Source organism: Hydra viridissima, unplaced genomic scaffold (assembly GCF_058129835.1).
Source record: "Hydra viridissima isolate aposymbiotic clone 2 unplaced genomic scaffold, HvirCarnegie_v1 scaffold_4, whole genome shotgun sequence".
Lineage (NCBI taxonomy): Eukaryota > Metazoa > Cnidaria > Hydrozoa > Anthoathecata > Hydridae > Hydra > Hydra viridissima.
In genome coordinates, this window is record NW_028324303.1 from 4,672,501 (window position 1) to 4,694,021 (window position 21,521).

General features: G+C 29.8%; 4 protein-coding genes across 6 annotated transcripts in view; 1 reads left to right on the plus strand and 3 right to left on the minus strand.

The window, feature by feature from the left end:
• LOC145183281 (E3 ubiquitin-protein ligase TRIM9-like) overlaps window positions 1-4,426 on the minus strand; it is an 8,066-nt gene extending 3,640 nt beyond the window's left edge. The window contains exons 1-5 of the mRNA XM_090084666.1: window positions 3,480-4,426; window positions 3,171-3,266; window positions 2,730-2,986; window positions 2,331-2,482; window positions 1-230 (exon numbers count right to left, since the gene is read on the minus strand). The exon at window positions 1-230 is cut by the window's left edge and continues 55 nt beyond it. Of these exons, the coding sequence (XP_089940792.1) occupies window positions 1-230; window positions 2,331-2,482; window positions 2,730-2,986; window positions 3,171-3,266; window positions 3,480-4,163 (1,419 nt within the window). The 5' untranslated portion in view covers window positions 4,164-4,426. The remainder of the gene's footprint in view (window positions 231-2,330; window positions 2,483-2,729; window positions 2,987-3,170; window positions 3,267-3,479) is intronic.
• The window catches only part of LOC145182892 (uncharacterized), a 10,276-nt gene extending 5,037 nt beyond the window's left edge, over window positions 1-5,239 (plus strand). Inside the window, exon 5 of one of the 2 annotated variants that reach the window (XM_090084668.1) lies at window positions 3,647-5,239. The gene's annotated coding sequence lies outside the window, so the exon portion shown is untranslated. Of the gene's footprint in view, window positions 1-78; window positions 209-3,646 lie in introns of those variants that run through there. The other variant, XM_090084667.1, reaches the window with a different exon arrangement.
• Window positions 5,240-5,897: 658 nt separating this feature from the next.
• Window positions 5,898-20,908, minus strand: LOC145183608 (WD repeat-containing protein 27-like). 2 transcript variants are annotated; one of them, XR_016451654.1, is made up of 24 exons: window positions 20,449-20,908; window positions 19,946-20,060; window positions 17,245-17,372; window positions 16,941-17,051; window positions 13,291-13,342; window positions 13,028-13,098; window positions 12,283-12,352; window positions 11,870-11,966; window positions 11,565-11,668; window positions 11,315-11,370; window positions 11,016-11,116; window positions 10,806-10,870; window positions 10,071-10,179; window positions 9,872-9,973; window positions 9,587-9,693; window positions 9,416-9,505; window positions 8,200-8,366; window positions 7,913-8,046; window positions 7,548-7,645; window positions 7,256-7,377; window positions 7,016-7,113; window positions 6,732-6,834; window positions 6,250-6,348; window positions 5,898-6,172 (listed from the first exon to the last, which is right to left on the minus strand). XR_016451654.1 is itself a non-coding variant. In XM_090084669.1 (24 exons), exons 1-24 carry the CDS (start codon window positions 20,623-20,625, stop codon window positions 6,104-6,106), a joined length of 2,433 nt encoding a protein of 810 aa, XP_089940795.1. In that variant the 5' UTR covers window positions 20,626-20,908; the 3' UTR covers window positions 5,898-6,103. The 2 variants fall into 2 exon arrangements, 1 of the variants encoding a protein (XP_089940795.1); XM_090084669.1 differs by having other exon boundaries at window positions 9,884-9,973.
• Window positions 13,880-15,397, minus strand: LOC149889478 (uncharacterized). Its single transcript, XM_090084671.1, has one exon. It carries the CDS (start codon window positions 15,283-15,285, stop codon window positions 13,990-13,992), a length of 1,296 nt encoding a protein of 431 aa, XP_089940797.1. The 5' UTR covers window positions 15,286-15,397; the 3' UTR covers window positions 13,880-13,989.
• Window positions 20,909-21,521: the final 613 nt, after the last annotated feature.

Sequence of the window (21,521 nt, forward strand, 5' to 3'; positions counted from 1 at the left end):
TAGGCTTTTGACTTTTGCTCTATAGGTTGAAGAGCATTGCAATCCTTTTAACATGCACGATGTTTCTTTTGTTTTAAGAGCAACCTGGAAATTACCATTTAAACCGTCATCCAGTTCAACAATGAATAAATCTACTTGATTGAGGGGACCAACTTGATCTTTCCATTCAAGCTTCATGGTGTTGTCCACAATAATACAATTTTCTACCAACATAACAGGAGGCGAAGGTTCTACAATAAAGTAAAAAAATATTTTAGCTTAAAAATTAGTTTAAAAAAAAAAGTATTAAAAAGAAGCATTAAAAAAATCGCTCGTTCGTTTTCTTTAATTTCTTAACTATTTGTCTTTTTTAAATGTAAGGTTGCCAGCCGTCTCGTTTTTATACGTTAGTTTACCAGTCGTCTTGTTTTAAAGCAAATTATTCTGCTTTATAGGTATAAAATTGCCTTCATGGAACGACAGTTCCTTGAAAGTGTAAAACTAATCTATAAAAACGAGATGAATAAACGGTTTTGAGACAAGGTTGAATGGTAATTCCGTTTTTTTGTTATTTTGCTATTTTTCGTTGACCTTAAAGTGGCCGTAATATTGTTTTACGTCCTACAGGAAAATATTTATAGTTGAACAAACGAACTATAATTTTAATCATTTTTAGTTGAAAAAACGAACTATAGTTGTTCTTCATTTACACATTGAGTTAGAAAAATAACGCTGCAAGGATTGTCCTCCTCTAATGGTGCCCAGGGAGTACAATCAGCTAAAGATACAAAAAGTTATAGCAAAATGATTATAGATTTGATAAATATCCTTTTAGAATTGTACGTACGTGGATGAATGTTCTAAGTAAACCATTAAACTCAAACTCTCCGTTTGTGCAAAGTTGCATGAACTTGAAAAAAAGAGTTTAAAGCAAGTGTTGGCAACATGATCAAAGTTTTTCTATCATCAGATACTTTAACTTCTATTCAGACAGTTAGATACATTTGTTTCTCTGTTTATTACGTTGAGACTGATTAAAAATTATAATTTATGATAATTAATGATATAACCCGGTTTTAAGGCTTAATATTGTTAATTCTATTTATAAATTATTTGAAGTGTAGAACATAAAGAAGGGTATATTTTTATGTTTGATGTTGAGCTTGACGAACTGAACGGGAAAGTAAATCATAAAAGAAACAATCAATTAATTTAAGAAATCATCGTTTCATTTGTTTAAAATTGGTGAGATTGTAAAACAATTGGATATTTCTACTGTAAAATCCTTTTACAGTTGAAATATCTAATTATTTTGTGTGCATCGTTGTTCCAACTCTATGGGACTAAACTTGCAAAAGCGCAACCACTTTCTCTTAAGTTTGAATTTGAGAAATATGCTGCAAGAGATGCAAATTACACAAAATAATTATAAATGTGAGTTGAAAATTTCTAAAGCTCTTAAATCAGCTTTTTTGGCTCGTTTATGTTTTAGAACATAAGCTACTCAAAGTGAAATTAGAGCATCATCGATTCGTTTATGTTAACGAACACAAACGAGCCAAACTCTAACCACATAAACTTGCCCGTGGCAAACTATAACTGAGTTCGAATTCCTAATGAGGAATGAAGCTTGCACTGTTATTTTGTTAAAATACTTTTTATCCATCCCTTTCTATGAACTTGTAGCTGTCATTAAAACTGTAATTAAAACTTTGATTTAAGTTACTGAGCTGTCATTGGTTAAACAATATGAATTATTGGACCAATGAAGAGATGCAAGTTTTACGAATATGTTTGGTATAACATGAAAACTATGGTGATTTTTAATTTTATACTAGGCCAGCAGTGTCAGTATATATTAAATTAGCATATATATATACATATATATATATATATATATATATATATATATATATATATATATATATATATATATATATATATATTCAATTCATATTTAAAAAAAGAAAAAGCATGCGTCTCTGCCAACAGGATAAAAAGTGGCCTTCGCAGAGCAATACACCAACAAAAAAATGATAACCATTAATAAACAAAATATAACTTTTAATACCACGAGTGGGTTAAGCAAGTTGCAGGAAACTATTTTTAAAAACACTGAAGTACTTTTAAAGAAAGAAATGAGTTGTGGAAAAATCTGTTTCCCCACCCCTATCTGGAGAAAAGTGAATTTGAAAAATAGTCTAGATATATAACAAAAGTAAATAAAATAAAAAAAGTCACTTCGATTAATGATTAATTTTCTGGATTAAAATTAAAACTATTAAAGATTTTTTTTTAAAAAATTTTCTGTCATGAATAAATATTCTTAAAAAATTTAAAACAAAAATTACTTTTAATTTTTCTCTGTGGCTTTGCTTTTTGAAGATTGGAGTTAACTATTACATCCTCCAGCGATTTTGTAGACAAGGCCAGATCAATTTCTGACGAGACTGATGGTTCGAGCATTTCCTCTTTAACCAAACATTTTAAAGCTGATGCTACCCTAAAAACAAAAGCTTGAACTAGAATAAATACAGCTAAAATCAAATATTGGAATTTAACAGAAGAAGATTAAGCTTACTAAAAAATCAGCATGTTATTTCATGCACTTTTTACCGCTTTAAAGATTTTTATCGCTTTTTCTCGCTATCATCGGAAAATCATCGGAAATTTACGAAGTTTTGCGGAAAGAAGTAAAGGAATTATAATAATCGAAATAAAAGATTAAAAATAATAATAATAATAATTGCCTGAAGCACAAAGAGCTTGAAATTGAAAGAAAAGTAGATGGGTCGTTTTCCTTTAATACTTCTTTCGTGTAGCACACTAAACCGTTCACTGCTGTTGTTGTTTTGATTATAGACTCTCGCTGTTGAATGAGCTGTTGGCTTCGTGCTGCAATAACAGATGATATATGCTCAAGCAAATCTTGCTTCTTTTTTTCTAACTGTTGCATGACGTTATCGATTTGTGCAACTATTAAAGATTCAAAGTCAATTCCGTTCTCCTAAATTTAATCAAATACTTTCCTATATTCTTCACGTTGAAAGCTGCAATATTATCGCCAATTTCAGAGAAAAATAATCACATCAAAAACAGGTTTAAAGAAATAATAATTTAAAAAATCTTTATTTTTAAATTGATGTTTGTGAGTAAACTATATCTGCTTTTTAAGAAACGATCTAACATACATGCAGAGTGCCAACTTCTAATTCTAAAAATCCAGCAAATGCAGCAAATTCATTATTTTTACGTTCTAGAGCGGAAACTAGTGAACACAATTCATTCTAAAATTAAAAAATTGATAACAACAATAATAATAATAATAATAATAATAATAATAATAATAATAATAATAGTAATAATAATAATAATAATAATAATAATAATAATAATAATAATAATAATAATAATAATAATAATAATAATAATAATAATAATAATAATAATAATAATAATAATAAAATAAAAAATTCTGAGGGTAAAAAAATCTCGCTCACCTTTTGATCTTTAAACATAATTCCAAGTGCTCTCGACTCATGACCTTTATGTCTTCCTTGCTCAAAACACAAATAACACACTGGGGTCCTACAAAGTGTGCAATACATACTAATATTTTCTTCAACATGTTCATTGCAAGTCAAGTTTCCTTTTTTATTTTCTTTAGTTCTTTGAAACTGTGGTTCAACTAAAGAATGCGATGCTAAAGGACCACGTTTTGGATGGTATATGGCCAGGCACTTATAACAATAGGATACAAGACATTGTTCACAGGTGAAAGAAGCCTTTTTAGATGGTGCAGATTCACATAGTTGGCAGTCTAGCTCACAACTTAAAGCTTTCTGTTTTTCAACTAATCTCTCTAATATCAAGTTTTTTGCTAAAGAATTTATACCGCGCTCATCAAGTATAAAATAAACACAACATTTAGGGCACACAAGAGCCGGTAGAGAACGGGAAAGTTGACGCACGCAGGCTTCTACTTCTTGTATGCTTTTAAACCCACTTTCTTCAAGCAGATTTTGAGGTTTAAACCGACATCGCACTTGATCTTCAGTTGTTGCCGATTCTTTCGCACATTTATAGCAAATATTGTGAGAACAAGGTAAACTTAATGGACTGTTTGCTAGATTTAGGCATTTCACGCATTTCAGTTCATCGTTTAATCCATATGTTACGTCCATCTTCCATCAAAAACCAATATTTTATTTATTCTGTTCTGAAAACCTTGCGCTATTAACAACTTAAGTGTAGTTGAAATTTAAGCACTTTTTGCCAAAATAGCTTCTTTTTTTTTAGTTAGAACAACGAGTGGTAATATCAAAAAATATTCCATTTTTTTAATATAAAAAAATAGCATTTACAAAACAGACAAATTTCATTATTAAATTTAATGATTCACAGAACGTAAAAAGTTCATTTTCTTTAAAACTCGCCAAATTTCATCAAATTCTTCCACATAATTTTACATACTTATGATTTTATAATTTTATTATTCAATTGTGAATCGTTTGTATTTACTATAACGTAATAAAATGTTTGAATAAAAACAAAGTAAAAAAAATTAAATATTAATAAAAGAGAAAAACAACAGATGGCAAAAAAAAAAAAAAAAAAAAGTCGGTCAACTCTTGGTTTTTGAAGCTCAGGCTTGAAGCTGCTTTATACATTTTCGCAAAAAAAAACAAAACAAAGAAACTTTAAATAGATTTTCTTCTTCGTTTTTATGATTTGTTTTAGTTAAACTTCAAAATACCATTTAAAAGAGCAAAAGATTTAACTTCAGACCAGATAACCTGCAAAACTAACGATGCAGCTTCAGTCCAGAGAACCTGCAAAACTAACGATGCAACTCAACGCATTAGTTTGGACATTTAATTGCGGATTAAATCGGTCTGTTCGTTATCAACATTTCTCTTTACGGTATTGAATTTCTATAGTTATTTCTAAAACTATTGTAGCATCGATAAAATCCCTCGATTTATCACAAATCTGAAGCTACTTTCTCTCTCAAGCTGTGAACAAATATTTTTAAACTAATAAACTTGTGACAAATTAAATGATGCCCGGAGCAAGCAGGCAAGCAAAAAAAAAAAAACAAAAAACGATTGTTTCTTGAACCAAGCCTCCGTGTTTAAATGTATCAAGCTCTGTTCACAGCAAGTAGCGTTTAAATTCAGTTTTAAATTATTTTAGTAGTTCTTCTTTTGATTCCAGTGTTAAGAAAACTATTCCATAAAAATTGGTTCCAAAACAAAAATATTATAATTTTTACAGCCTAATAAAAGTGAGTACAACCAAACTTCTTGATTTTGCCAATAAACTTCTAGATGATCCTGTCCCAAACTCTCGTACTATATATATATATATATATATATATATATATATATATATATATATATATATATATATATATATATATATATATATATATATACAATCATTTTATATAGTTTTTTATGTCTTCTTTACAACCTCCTTGATTAAAGTCCAATAGTTCTTGTTTGAAGTGATTTTTGTAGTTGATAATAGGATTCCTGGACATAAAACTGATGCCTTTTTTTTGACAACAAGCTAAAACAATTTAGACTTTATGAGTCTTAAGAAAGCAACATTATGTGTATTTTGTTGTCCATAATTCCAATAGTGATGAAATGTTTGCTTTTATTCAAATACTAAAATATACTGCAGTAAAAATAAAAGCAATGTTAAAATATTCTTAAAAAATTAATCTCTTTCACGCCTAAAAGGAGTATTAAGCGGGAAAAAAGTAGCTTTGGGATTCATTCATTTCACTATGAGATTTACTTAGGTTGAATTAACATAAAAATATACTAAAATCGGTTTTTTTTTCTTTCTTTTTTTTAACTAAATTTTTTGTTAGTTTTTATTAACTTTAGTTAAAAAACTATTTCGTACAAATAAATTTAGTATTGTTGATACGTTAAAATGACTTTTAAATAACTAACAAATATACAAAGTATGACAAAAATTACTTCATTTTGAACTATATTAAAATTTACGTTAGAAATAGCATAATAAATAAGTTTCAAAATTCCATCAGTCAAAAAGATTTGCGCCACTCATAGAAAAGTTTTTAAAGCTCCAAACAAAGATCATATTGTTATTCTTGGGTTATAGATGATTCAGTGATGTATGAACGAAGTTGGCCGCTCCTGGAACCACAAGCAATCTAGAAAAGAAACACAATCAATAAACAGGCACCAAATTTGCAACAAGTAATAATGCAATGTCAAAAGATAAACTTGCTATTGGACTCAAAGGATGAAAGGCAAGTGCCGTCACAACGTCAGAATGCCCACTTAGGCGATGCAAATAAGAGCTGCTTCGAATATCGTACATGTACACCTATGAATTAAAAAATAAAGAAAATTTTGTATCAAAATTAACGAATGAGATTTGCATTGAATCAATTGTGAAATTACTCTCAAAATGTCGTTCTCTTAGCATTTGAAACATTTGAATGAGAAAGACCATTTTAACTACTTTAAAACTTTATAGTAGAACGAAAAAAACAACAAAAAACTCTCTTAAAAAGTTAGATAAGAACCGAACGATAAGTAATCAACCTTTTCATAACTTGTTGGCCGATAAAACATCGAAAAGTGTACAAAGACCCGTAAGTGACCAATTGTATATAAAACATATATTCATTTATCGAGATAATTTAAAAAACATCGTTGATTTAAAAGTCAGCGTTTAAAGCAAAACCCAAAAGTTTTAATTCTTACCGAGCGATCTTCAGAACCGACAGCAATATACTTTGAGCAAGGACTGAACGCCAGCCCAACCTTTTGAGATCTGTTTACATGACCTTCAAATTTCCTCACGCATCTTAAATAATTTACAAAAAATATTATAATAAACGTAGAAATGAAAAAATTGAATCCATGCAGAATATCTTAAAGAAAGATCTGAAAACAATTTTAGAATAAAAAAGATTCTCCACCAGGTTCGTTTAAAAACTCGCTAGGAAGCTTGTAGTAAAAAGATGACTACATTTAATAAAACCTACCTGCGTAGTCTCAGGTCCCATAATTTCACTCCGTCAGTAGAGGCCGCAGTAATAAATAAATCATAAGCCTCTGATGTCTGTGAAACTGCAACGGAACCCTATAATTATGATTTTAAAATCAAACAACTTAACTTAAAATTATGAAACTTAAAAAATTCATAATCTGCACAAATCGGGAACATATCACGTACAAATGAAAACTCATATCATGTATTTATCCTTAAAAAGCGCTTAGAATACCTGGTTCTGTTTTAGAGAGTGAACGAATCTTGTATGGGCATCATTAATTGTGTGCTTAATCTGATGGGCATTCATGTCATAAACGACTATGTCACGATTGGAGCAGCCACATAAGACCAGATCTATGTACTTTTTAATGAATAATAAAATTTGATCTTGGCAAAAAATATCTGTAACTTTTTTTATTTATTACTTTAATGTGCTTTTATTTGTCCTATTTTTACTATAAAATCAAAAAATATTGAAACAGGTCGAAAATACTTGGTTGATAATAACAGGTTGAAAAAGATACATGAATAGAAAGAATTCACTGCAGAGAATGAAGTTATGCTTTGAACATCTCCCATATAGAAATCATGCACAAGTTTATAACGATTATTCGTTAAGTATCTAAATGCACAACAATGTAGTAATGGAATTAGTTTGGGTACAAGCACTGAAAGTTAATTACTATATATACAGTGCTGCAAAATTCCTCGTACGTCTAAAATATCTCATATATGTAGCTTTGTGGAAATTACTTTAGTTGTGTTAAAGATATATGAATAAAAAAATAATGAAAATAAAGAAATAAAAACAAACTTTGTAAAATGCAGCAGAAATCACAAAAGAGCTTAAAATACTCAACAAAAAATAGGATTTAGGAAAAAAACAAACCTTTTTAAGTCATCCTTTGATGAATCGATATTATATTTATACAAACACAAAGAATTGCCATGAGAAAGTAGAACAAACTTGTCATTGAAGTAAAATATAGCTCCACCAATTCCTTTGCTAAATGGCTGGTTGTTCTTAAATAAAAACATAAAAAATGCATATATAGCTCCACCAATTTCTTTGCTAAATGGCTAGTTGTTCTTAAATAAAAACATAAAAAATGCATAAAGGACATTAATTAAGCATATACAATTTATAGCAAAATAAGAACAAAAAATGGTTTTTACCGGGTCATGTGGTTTTTCTTCACTCAAACTATTTTTATAATGTGATATATTTAATATTGGCTCAGAGTGACCAGGAAACCATAATTTGACAGTTTGATCAGCAGATGATGTCATAATAAGATTGTTTGCATGATTCATACAAACTGTGTTTACTGATTTATTATGACCTATATCCCAATAAATAAAAAAATTATAGAACTTTACACATTTAAATTTACCATAGTGTGTTCTATACTGTTGCAGATTTAAAATGAGTAAATGTGTATGCACCTGGTTTTTCTCAAATTTAATGAAACCTATTTTTTGAAAATAACGTAAATTTCAGTAAACATGTTTTTCCAGGAATTGTGATCAAAGTACCACCATAACACTTTAAATCAGTTAACTAAGAGTGGTAGTGTTAAATAGAAACATCCATTAATAATAATAGTTGCATTCCAGTGATTTATACCAAAAGGTTGAAACAGAAGTTGAAAAAAGATATTACCAACTCAAAAAATGTTGATATCCCTGTAAACTTAAAAATTGTTAAAAATAAAGATTTGCAGCCAAGCTTCTAATCAAACAGATTATTTCTCAAGATGGTGCCATTAGTCAGGTTGTTGTCTTGAAAGACATGGAAATCAAAATGCAACTTGCTATTCTGGTCAGGCTTAGCCACCAATCATTATAACAAAAATTTTGAGTCTGAAAATGAAGAACATTGTCTCAAATGTTCTGAAGGTAAGACTGATGCAGCATTTTTAGGTGTTGAGCAGGCTTGAGTACTTCAAAACCAGCAAAAATATAAATGATTTGATAGCATTTCATGCATCACAATGTAAATGCATAAATATTGCATATTAATATATATAAATCTATAATGAAACTCTTTTGAAGTTTAATTTTGTTTTATAAGTAGCCATATTTTAAATTTGCAACAGTAATTCAATAATACCCTTCATAAAACTCAATTAGCAAACAATAAATCTATAACAAAACTCTTTTGAATTTTAATTTTGTTTTATAAGTAGCCATATTTTAAATTTGCAGCAGTAATTCCATAATACCCTTCATAAAACTCAAATAGCAAACAATAAATCTATAAAACTCTTTTGAAGTTTAATTTTGTTTTATAAATAGCCATATTTTAAATTTGCAACAGTAATTCCATAATACCCTTCATAAAAGTCGAATAGCAAACAAAAAATCTCAAAAAAAAAAAAATCTCACGAACCTACAAAAGGCTTCTCGTTCTTCATGGTAGGAAGCTTCAGCAACACTGCATTTTTGTCAGCAAGTGCACAAGCTATTGATTTTCCAGAATCTGAAAAACAAAAACAAATTATTAAATGATTTTATTAGTAATTAATCTTTAGATACATTTTCTCATTATCTATCAACTTACCTGAAAAACATAAATCATTGATAGTTGATGCTCCTTCCACCAGCTGAAGATCGTTCAAGAATTTAGTGGGAGGATTGCTGTCTAAAGAGTAACTTTTTTGCAGAATCCTATAAAAATAGAACCAAAATCATAATAAGGTTTTTTTCTTAATATTGTTTCATTTTTAGGTATTACATTAAAAAAAGACTGCTATCATTTTGAATCAATTTATAAATCAACAACTTTTTATCCTTTAAATGCTTTTTACATATTTATATATTACATTTATATTATTACGCTATTTACCAAATAAATTACTTAGGCTCATTCTTCATTCCCCAAGGCCCCACTTTATTAGAAAAATCAACTTTTGGTTTTGGTTTCTTGATTTGTGGTTGAAACATAGTTCTAATAAAATTATTTTAAAAAAATGTTAAATAAAGAATGATTAAAATTTATTTTTGATAATCAGAATGATTATTAAATAGTATTTAGTGAAAACAACCTTGGTTTCTCTTTAGTGTAACCAGAAGACTTTATTTGCGTATTGAAGACCACAGGCTGATTCATTTTAGAGGTTTTCTTTTTTAAAACCTTTGAATCTGGTTTATGGCCTGTAAATAAAGATTTTAACCACATTAAACAAATGATCATAGAAACGATAATCAAATGGATCATGCAATACAAATAATCTATTCAGCCTTCATAAATTTACAAGTTTTATTCTGTGCAACACATGAATGGAACATTAAAACAACGCTTAGTGTAAATAATTTTTCTCAGAGATGTCTGACCAAATTACAAAAACACAGGAGGACAATACAGAGCAACAACCTCATTCTTAATGAACATTTAAAGTTGTTCCTAAGTGAAATTCTTGTGCTAATTTTAAAAATCCAATCAGATTGCTTTGTGTCATTTAAATTTTAATAATTGCATAAAATTAGTACTTTTTAAAAATATTTAATGAAAAAAGGCCTTAAAACTTAGGAAGTCTGGAAATGATGTTTAAAATATCTTGAAGCAGATTGTGATGCATTTCATAAAGGTACAACATAAAAAATTACTAAGAAAAATTGTATCATGAAAAAAAATTGCATTATGAAAGAAAAACAACTTAAATCTTAAAAAAAAAATCAATAATAAAAATCATGTTTTATTTCTTTTAAAGAAATAATTTCAGATTATATTTTTATTAATTAGTATAGCATGTTTCACAAAATTGAGTATATTTACATACCACTTGGTTTTGTCTGTCGAACACGGAACTCTGCTTTAAGGGGGGATTTTTCAGAGAGAGGGTCTCTGTAAATAAAACAAATATCACAATATATAGCTTACATTTGCATACAAAAAATTATGCATAGCAACTAAGTAACTAAGCAGTAAATTTACAACTTTATACTATCTATTTAACAGTTTGTTAAGATAAAAATTATGCAAAACTTACAAGGAAAGAACAGAGAGTTTCTCAGACATTTTACTTGATGTCTTGAAAGCTTTAAAAATATGAATGCAGTTTGAAAAACATCCCAGAACAATAATGTTAACCTAAAACAGATCTAATTATACAATAATTATTCAATTATGAATAATCATACAAAATTTACACAATTAGAAATAGTTATATAGTAATTGAAGAAACAATAGTTATACAATGATGAAGCAAAGGAAACAAGTAAAATAAAAAGCATTCATCAAAAGAACAACAGTACAAAACTGTAAAAAAAAAAAAAAGAGAAGCCATACATGTTCTTGGTATGTGGAAACAGCAAAGCATGAAGCAACATAAAGGTCATCAGTTTCTACAAGAACATATTATATATTATAATATTCTTTGCATTCTTTATTTTGTTTTTTTATTAACATTTCTTAAGAATATTTTCACTTTCAATTTTTCAAAGATAACACTTTTTTGCAACAAGCTTATAATCCAGTCAAATATTTAAAAAAATCTTTTAGCGCTAAAGAATTAAACTCATGTAAACGATAAAGAGACCTTCAAGACTAATTGAGGACAACTTTGTCATAGAGTTTGCATTAAAAATTAAAATACATGTTGAGCAGCCAACAACAAGATATAATTCCTCTTCAAGTGCTGCTCTGTAAAAGATTTTAAAAATATTTGTATATAGATAAATTGGGTAAAAAAAAATTTACAAAAAATAACAATTATGAAATTTATGTAAAAATAACACTTAAAATACTTAGATGCTACTAAGATAATAAGATACTTATGAATAAAGATATTATAGTCACACAAACACATGTAAATATTACAGTAAAATAAAAAAAGAGTCTTACTGAATATGACTTTTACAAGTGCTGCTTGTTGCTGTTTTGTACAAATACTTCAATGAAATAATAGAATATCCCCCTTTTTCCATTGTAACATTCGATTCTAAAAAAGTTACTGTTTGAACCATAGCTATCAATTTAACAAAGAACTCTACAGTTTTTTCCTCATAACAGTTTTGTTTCTCCTTTTACATTTTTTTTTATTTACTGCCTTTTTTTTTTTTTTTTGCACCTATCTAGGTTTTCTCTTAGAAGCAGTCTTTAATGAAAAGATAATCAAATATCAAGTTATAATCAACAAAAATCACTAAACACACCTTCTTTTTTTTTAACATTGTAACTTTCTTACATAATCTAAGTTATATTATTTAAAAAAATTTAAAATAACAGTAACGAGGAAATTGTAAAAAAAGAAAAACCTTTTGACATCTGTGCTTCAATATCAAGCTTGTGAATGATTTTTGAATTGGAAGCATCAAAAACATGCAACTATAATGCAATATCAAGCAAAAACATTATAAAATGTATTTTTATAGATTGGCGTTAAATTAAGCTTTAAATACAAAAAACTTATACCATGTATCAACAAATAACCTAATACATATATGTATATATACATACATATAGAAACGATGTAATAATCATTTTTTTCTTGTAACTTTATGCTTTAAATTTGAGAAGTTGTTTAACATAAAAGATGAAACTTTAGAATTAAGATCAGCTTGACATGGCTGATCTGCAAGCTTAACAACATTTATGGGTGATCCCACTTTGCAAGCCTGACCTGGATGACTTTTTTCAAGTGACTGCAGCATGCAGTAATAAAATTACTGAATTTAAAGCAGTTGGTGTTTAAGAATTTGTGATTTGATTATTCATAAGTTTCAGTAGTTAAAACTAGTATTTTCATGAAGCACCATGAAAATACAATGGCTAAGTCTCTAAGTCTATGCAGCTAAGCACTCTCAAGAGTAAGGCTTATGGCTTAAATCTAAGATAGTACTACAACAGCAGAGGGAAGCCCTTGAGTTTTCCTAAAATCCACTTGAAGTCAAAACTGTGTTATCAAGGTTTTTATTTCCATCAAATTATTCTGCGACAGAAAAACAACAATTACAACAGTAACAACAAAATTTAGAAAAATGCCAGCAAAATATAACAAACCATTCCATCAGTTGAACCAACAGAAAAAAACTTTTCAAACGGATGCATAGCTAATGAAATCAATCCAGTTACTAAAGACATAAAAACAAAGAAATTTCTTATTAGTAAGCATCACCCTGCTTTCAGTTCTCTATAGCTGTGTGCAAGCACTCTGTCTAGAAAAAAAATGTATTTAGTAGATTGCAGATGTTATAGTGAAAAAAATAGTAATTATACATTTCATGTGTTAAATAAATAAACTATGTAGATATATTTATTCTCACCACAAATAACTGAAGATTTAAAAATCTGACAATTTTCTGAAAGACTCCATATCTAAAATTAGTTTAAAAAAAGATAAAGTATTTTTAAGACAATTCCTTTTCATAAAAATATTTATCACTATAAATTAAGACTGAAGAGCAATAAAGGGTTATGGAGCCACACCCATTGGCAGAAGAAAAGAATTACTCTGGCAAGCTCCAGAAAAACCCTTTGGTGGGAGCAATTTTGACATTTTCCTGATCTCAAAACTATAAAAACTGAAATCATCTATCGCCGTCCGCAGAAGAAAAGTGTGTTTAAAATTTCGCTTATTCTTAAAAAATTGAAAATGACAGCATTCAATATTTATTGGCATTTTTACAGTATTATAAATATTCTTTATTATAGATTGGCATAAAAAACACAAAAGGTAACTGTTTAACAAAAAATTGCAAAAGATTATATAACAAATCAAGTTTTTAAACACTATTTTTTTCTAAAACAAAAGATATTCAATAGTTGCTATAAAATAATCTGCAAAATCAGAAGAAACTACAACGGAAAATTGCATCTTTGATAGTTTCATCAATGATCCTTAAGTTATGGTTGAGTACAACAGCTTTTACTCAACAAGTTATCCAAGAGTGAAAAAAGCAGTTTTTCTCATTGAAGTATTAGAAAATGTGCACTAATTTCTAGTATTCATACTTTTCTCTTTCTTACAAGCTTTTGCTGTTGTAGTCAACCAAACAGGTTTCTAGCCACTTCCCATATTCAGGATGATCAATTGGCCTTTTGTATCTACTCCAGTGTAATTTGAAGTTGTGGTGCATAGCCTCTACTGTCTGCTCACTGTATTTTCCTAGTGGTTCCCTTTGTTTTTCAATGAACTCTTTCACGTGGAAAAATACTGCATGAACCTTTGGAGTGATTCTTCCTCTTGTCAGAGACAAGTATGCAGTGTGAAATTTATCAATTCTTTCTACATAGTCAGGTTCCAATTTGTTTCCAAAGCATGCAGAAACCACAGAATCAAATTTTTGCAGTGTGTCAATTGTATCAAAGATGTCAAATGCGCTATCTTGTTCTGCCATTCTCTGAAGAAGATCCACATTCTTCAGCATTTTCTTGCATTCATTGCCAGCAAACTGCCCACCATGAAAAGGCTGTGGTTTGATATATAGATCATTTAGCCAAGCTGAGACTTTTGGCCAAGACTCCCTTAGAATGTTGTAAAGATGGTTTACAACACCCAGAAGTAGGTGAAGTTCCATTGGTGGAATGACGTCTAAGACAAGTGTGCTGTCTGGTACATTTAGAAGTGGCAAGTTGACAACATTTTTGAATAGCTTAGCTTTCTTCAAATCCTGACCATTTGCATTGAAATCCTCAAAGCATTGTCTCAAAGAGCCAAATGTTCGAGGGGTGCCACATTGGGCTAAATTCTTGTGAGAGGCATCACACCATGTGCAAGGGTGAGAGCTGGCATGTGACTGAAGGCCGCAAACAATGTTGGCTAACTTCAAATCTGTTGAGAGAAGGAGGTCAACTTTCTCGATTACAAGAAGATTGAGGATCTTTTGAATATTACTGTAATTTTCATGCACATCCTCAGCAATTGCAACTAGCAGCTGCTTCTTGACTCCACTGTCCCTGGCAGTTGGTGTGGCTAAAGTTTTCTTGTTTGGTGGTGACCCTGCCTCCATGCTCTGCTCTGCCTCTTGAATGCCCAAACTTACTTTCAAAAAACCACCACCACCATCAAGGCCAAGCTTTACAATGTGTGATGAATAGATTTGTCTTCTCAACAGAACATCATTGAGGAGATCTGCAAGATCTTTGCAATGCACAACAATTTGTTGGCGTTTCTGCAACTTATCATTACTGACCTGAATTTTTGTTTGGATAAAATGATCTTTGAGTTGTTTTCCTGCATCACAAAATTTTTCATGAAAGTTAGGCTCCAAAATCTGACCCTTGGACACGTGATGGATGGTTGATGCAAACTTCTTCATGTTTGTGTTTGACAGGCCTGTGTTAACTTGCACTTGCACAAGATCCTGAGTGCTCAAGATTGGACCATCACCAAAGAGTCTTTTTGTTTTTAATGAACCTGAAAGCTATCATTACATCACATTTTTGTCTTGATTGTATTACATTCATAATAATGCCATTAAATTTTTTTAACTCTAGCAAAAAGCAACTGTCTCACTCAGTTGACTTATGTTTCACTAATTGAAAGATACTTATATCACCTTTAGTTAGTGGTAGGGGGCGACCACCACCTGCATGAGACAGTCTGATTGTCCCATGTGGAGAGGATTTTTTGGCTGCAACAATAGTGGATGCAATTTGCTCAGAGACTTTAGAATCCGTGATGGCTAGTTGTCTCATATTTTCTCGAAATGTAAATGTGTTACAGTTGTGTGAGATGCCTCTTCCAATAATGGAGAGGCAGTCTGAGCATCTTCTTTGAGTTTGGCCTGTTTCCAATTTTTCTTGATCTTCAAGTGGGTGCTTTTGAAAAACTTTCATTCGACCAATCTGGCAGATTAGGCAGTCACAGTTGTTGCCTCTTGTTGAAGGTCGAACTTTGACAGATGTGAAGTCAAAAAGAGGTGGTAAATTGACTTCTGCTCCATTCTTCTTCTTTCCTATGGTTATTCGGCAAGTATCGCATATTCCAAGAGGCACTCTGTTGTCAGCAAAATCAAGACTTGATGAAAGTATGCTCAACACATCATCCATCATAGATTTTGTGAGAACTCTGAAAACAATACATAAAGCTCATCAGATAATGTATATCAAAAGAATTTTATGTTAAATATTCAAATGAAGAAATAAATGTTTTATAAATAAATCAAATTATTAAAGAAAAAGGAAAAAATAACACAATACCTTGAGCTCTTTCTCATGCAGAGAAAACAGACGGTTTTTCTGCAGTCATCGTGTGATTTGGCTTGATTTGGCATTCTTTTGCTTCAATTTAGGTTTAGAAACTGAAAAAACTATTCTTTTAAAAAATTATTCCATAACAATACTGAAATGTAGATTTTTTAGTGCACAATTCAAAATTTGAGTAACAGCATAAATTTAAAAATGATAATTGCTGTTTCTTGGATTTGATAAAAGTTATATAGTTTCAAAATTAAAAATTATTTTTTAATTTTGGTTAAATTACAGCATGGAAGTTACAAACAATATTCAATTAATGATCGCAAAATTTTATACTGAATACCTAAAGTTAGCGTAACAAAAGAGCAATGTAGATCATTAATAATTGCTCATTCTCAGATTTAGTAAAAATGAAATTATTTGCAGTTTTATATTCTAATTAGTTTCTCTAACCAGATTATATGTTTTTAATTGTTTTTAATATGAAAATCTAAGGTTACTGCGGCTGTAAAAATGCCAAAAACTTTTAATGCTGTCATTTGCTGTTTTTTATAAAGCATAAATTTAAAAATAAAATTTCTTTCACGGACGGTGATGGATGATTTCAGTTTTTATAGTTTTGAGATCAGGAAAATGTCAAAATTGTTCCCACCAAAGGGTTTTTCTGGAGCTTGCCAGAGTAATTCTTTTCTTCTGCCAATGGGTGTGGAGCACTTTTGAGAAGCTAGTTTTAAGTTTTTTGTAGAGATGGGTATAAGTATAACAGTAAACTAACAGCATATGTGCCATCTTTGGAGATTGTGATCAGCAAATTTGGATCCTCTTTACAAAATTCAGAAGCATTAACTATAATGTTGTGAGCAAATGTAGCCAGATGTTTAGAAAACTAAACAAAAAAATTTCTAACAAAGAAATTAAAAAAAAAAAAAAAATTAAGGAATATTGAGTATATAAAACTAAATCTGAATACTTTCTTACATAAATAAATCATTTTTCATAAAATCATTTCACAAGTTAACTTTTTATCACAAAAAAATCTATATAAAACAAAAATAAAGTTATTAAAAATATTTTAGTACCTTTACGTTAATGATCCATACATCTGTATTAATACATAGTGAAAGCATGTGATCATCTGATGAGAATGACATAAATGTTACTTTACCCAAATCTTTACCAACATTTTGAGGAGCTACATTTTGTAAATCTAAAATACAGCATGCATAAGAAAGGCATCCTGACAAAACAGCCTTGATAAAAGAACTTACTGACAAAAACAATCAATAATGAAATAAATATGAATGATAAAAATTCAAATAATATAATTAAAATCTTGTTAACAAACTAAGCTCTTAATTAATCTATTTTGCTATAAGCATATTCTTCTCTCCATCTCTATTGCCTTTTTTTTCTATTTCTATCTATTTTCTCTACTATCCTTTTATCTTTTTCTGATTGTAACTATTGACAATTTCCTTAACTAAAATATTTCAAACATATTTTATTGTATGTATAACAGCTAGAGTGTCCCAAAAAATAACAACCTTGAAAGCTTATTTCTCCCACTGCTAAAAACTTTCCATTAGGTGAGTAATTACACCAGAAAAACATAACTTTGATTTTAACTTGATAAGAAATGATTTAGGGGTCCTTTAAAGACTGCAAAAATTAACTTAGAAAAAAGCCTATTTCTGAAAGGAATCAAAATCTGTGGTGAGTGGTAGTGTGCTTGAATGGTAAACAATACACATCCAACCAATATCTTTAAAAAAGACTGCAAAAATTAACTGCTATCATTTACATTTAGTTTATGCAACATAGAATTTTTCATTAACTATGTAAGACAAGAGAATGGAACTTTTACATTAGTTGATAAATTAGCTCAATAAAAAGATAAAATGAAGGATAATAAAAATATATCTTTTTACCTCCTTAAGCTCATCTATTGTTTATGATTGGTTTATGAAATTCACTACCAGAGTTTAAGTTTTTTCAAGATGAACAGGTGATTGATAATAGTGGTTTTGAAGTACCTTTGAGTTAGCAAGCAAATAGAGAAACTCATAGATCACCATTGCCAATCACCTGCATGCAACAGAAAAAGTGAGAAACCTGAACAGATAGATTTCACCCAAAATCTTAGAGAACAAAATCCTGCAAGTAACTACCTGTACATTGTTACTCTCACAACAGACAGAAGATCCTTTATTTGAACCCTCACCTTAGATGAGAAATAGGAGAACAATAACTTTCATGGATGATAGTAAATCTTTACCATCCTTTTGGATGGCTTATCTAAGTCCAGCCAGGTGTATACCTATTAATGGTAGGTATATACCTGGCTGGACCCAGATGAACCATCCAGGAAGATGCCCAAAACATACTATTATCCATGAAAGTTTTATTTATTTGTTGCACCAAATTTAAATAAAACTTCATACATGTTTAATAACTTTATATGTTTGGAGATCTAATTTATGAAAAATAACTAACCATGGAAAAGTTCAACAGTTTCTGAGCTATTTCAAACTAGAAAAATGCCTAAATTTTGAAACCATATGCCAGCTGATCTGGTTTCTATAAAATCTTAAAACATCTCAGAGAAACTGGATTTGCTCTTCCAAAGGTAAGAATTACCCTGAATCAAAAAACCAGAACATCAAGCCTTATCAAGAACACTTGAGAAAAAATCAGGAGAAATCCAAAAAGCATAAAAAAATTGGCTTCAAAAGCAAATTTCAGCTATGGTATTATGCAAACCATATTACAAGTTGATTTAAAACTTACCGTATTCAAAATGAGCAAAGCTCAACTAATGTCACAAACTGCCAAAGTAAAATGGTTGCATATAGCAAAGCTTGTTTTGAATAAGCTTAAGAATAACATGTAAAGTCCAGTGCTGTAGATAAATAAGGAATTATTTACAGTACAAGCAACACACAATAATCAAAACAACTGGATTTACCCACAGAGAAATGAAGACATTCCAGTTAATGAGCAAATAGCTTATCAGAGCCAAAAATCAGTATCTGTAATGGTTTGGGCAGGTGAAAAATACCCCTTATCTTTATTGAAGAGGAAGTAAAAATAAACCAACTGTTTACTTGAAATTCTTAAAAGTTAAATTAATTCTTTGGATCTATAGGATGCTTAAAGAAACTAGTATCACTCTACAATAAGATGAAGCCATATCTCATACCACAAAAATTGTTCAAGGTTGGTGCAGGGACAATATGGCAGGATTTTAGGGAAGCATTTATGGCCTCCCTCTTCACCAGATTTAAATCCAATGGATTTTGCTAATTGTAGCATTTTGAAAAGCAATGCATTTTCAAAATGCTACAATTTTTTACATCTCACTAAAGTGTAACATTGCTGAAAACTAAATTAAGGGATTGTTGGGACAAAACCAGAAACTATCCATACTTCATGCAATCAGGTTTCTGGAAGATTAAGGCAAGTGGTAAAAGCTAAAGGAGGTAACATAGAAAAATAACTTGTCATTTACATTTGTATATATATGTACTTTATTTATGTGAAGTTATTTAAATAAAAATTTGTCTACACTATGTCTGATCACCCTGTACCTTTAGCCTCAAATATTAACTTTCTTACACTTTGATATATAAAACTCAGCATTAATAAAAAAAAGCCCAAAAAAACTTAGGTTTTAAAAGTAACTATAAAACTTTTCCATGGTGAAATTAGCTATATGGACAAATATTACACATTACAAATTATCCAAGCACAAACTAAAAAGAGCATATAGCTTATGCAGACCTTGAGTACTACCAAAATACCAAATATTTACAGCCAATGGACATGCTGATGCCAATGTTGGAGATGCATTACCAAAGCAGACTGAATCAATACTTTCAAGATGTCCATTCATAAGCTAAATTTTTAATCAAAAAAAATTTTTTTAATTGCAAAAAATTATACAAATTATCTAAAAAAACAAAATCTATTTTACTTTCTGTGTCCCAACCAGATAAAGTAGTTTATTAGTTTTATTAACACAAACATTGAATGTTTGGTTGCTTTTAATATATGGTAACTAGTTCTTATGATAATTAGAGAAAACATTGTCAGCCTATGAAGTAACAACATTTTTATACTAACAGGAAATAGAATAGCTAAACATGAAATAGGATAGCTAAATGAAGTAGAATAGTCACAAACATGAAATAGAATAGCTAAATGAGTATTTTCGTTTTCAGATTCCTTAGCTTATTCAACATTCTTAGCTACGTTCACTTAGTCAATATACAATGACAACTGACCTTAATTTTATGAACAGTAGGAGTAGAAGGCTCTATATAATCATCATCGACTTCCCATAATGATACAGCTCGTGTATTCTCAGGAGAAGGTGCAGCAATCAAATTATCAAAACAAGAAACTGTATTTTTAAATGATTGTGGAAATGTAATAGCCTTGTTATAAACCAATTCCATCATTTATATGGGTAATCGGTGAGGTTTATTAGAGTAACTATGTAAGATATTAAAGAAGCCTTGACTCGCCACTTCAAATTTTTGTTTAGGTTTTATTCTGATCTTTAATGAAATCTTTGGTGCCATCAAGTCGACCATAAACAAATAATTTATGAAATATTCAACTCATGCCAAAATTTTTCTTTTCGATTTCGGGTAAACAAATCGAAGTCTAACTCGTGAAAATGTTATAAACTGAAGAGAAAAATTGCCAAACTATTTGTTTGTTTGGTTTAGAATCTAAACCAACCAAACAAACAAGAGGATGATCAAATCGCGGTTCGCGAACTGCATGCGGCTCCTGTAATATCCATTGCAGCTCTTTTCGAATTAAATTTATCTCAAAACTTGTTGTTTGAAAATGGATAATACCAATAACACTGAAATTTGCTTTCTAAATCAGAAGCAAGTGTTCATATTGCTCAACCAGGCAATATGAATACCTGATTCATTTCTTTCAAGGACTCGGCAGCGGGTCCAAACGGGTCCTACTCGGATCGTGAAAAAGGTGAGTCCATTATTACTGTGTAATATCTTTACCATCTGGTACTTACACGGAATCTCCGTAGAAGAAATTAGGTGCCGAACAATATTTATTGCTATTCCGCTCACGTTAACATTTAAATGTGCCTCTCGTGACAAAATGTCTGGTCAGCGCTGTAAAATTTAGATACAAGTTTCAAAATGCCCTTCCCCCGAAAGTTTAATTTCTATTTAGTTTTATTATAACCCGATCCGAGCTATATTTTGAAAAGAGAAGAGTTACATTTAGTTTTTTCTTTTTGGTCATTGGAATACAAAAAATAGCTGGAGTTCGCTTGAGAAGAATGAGATGTGTAGTCTGGCTACTTTTCTACCAT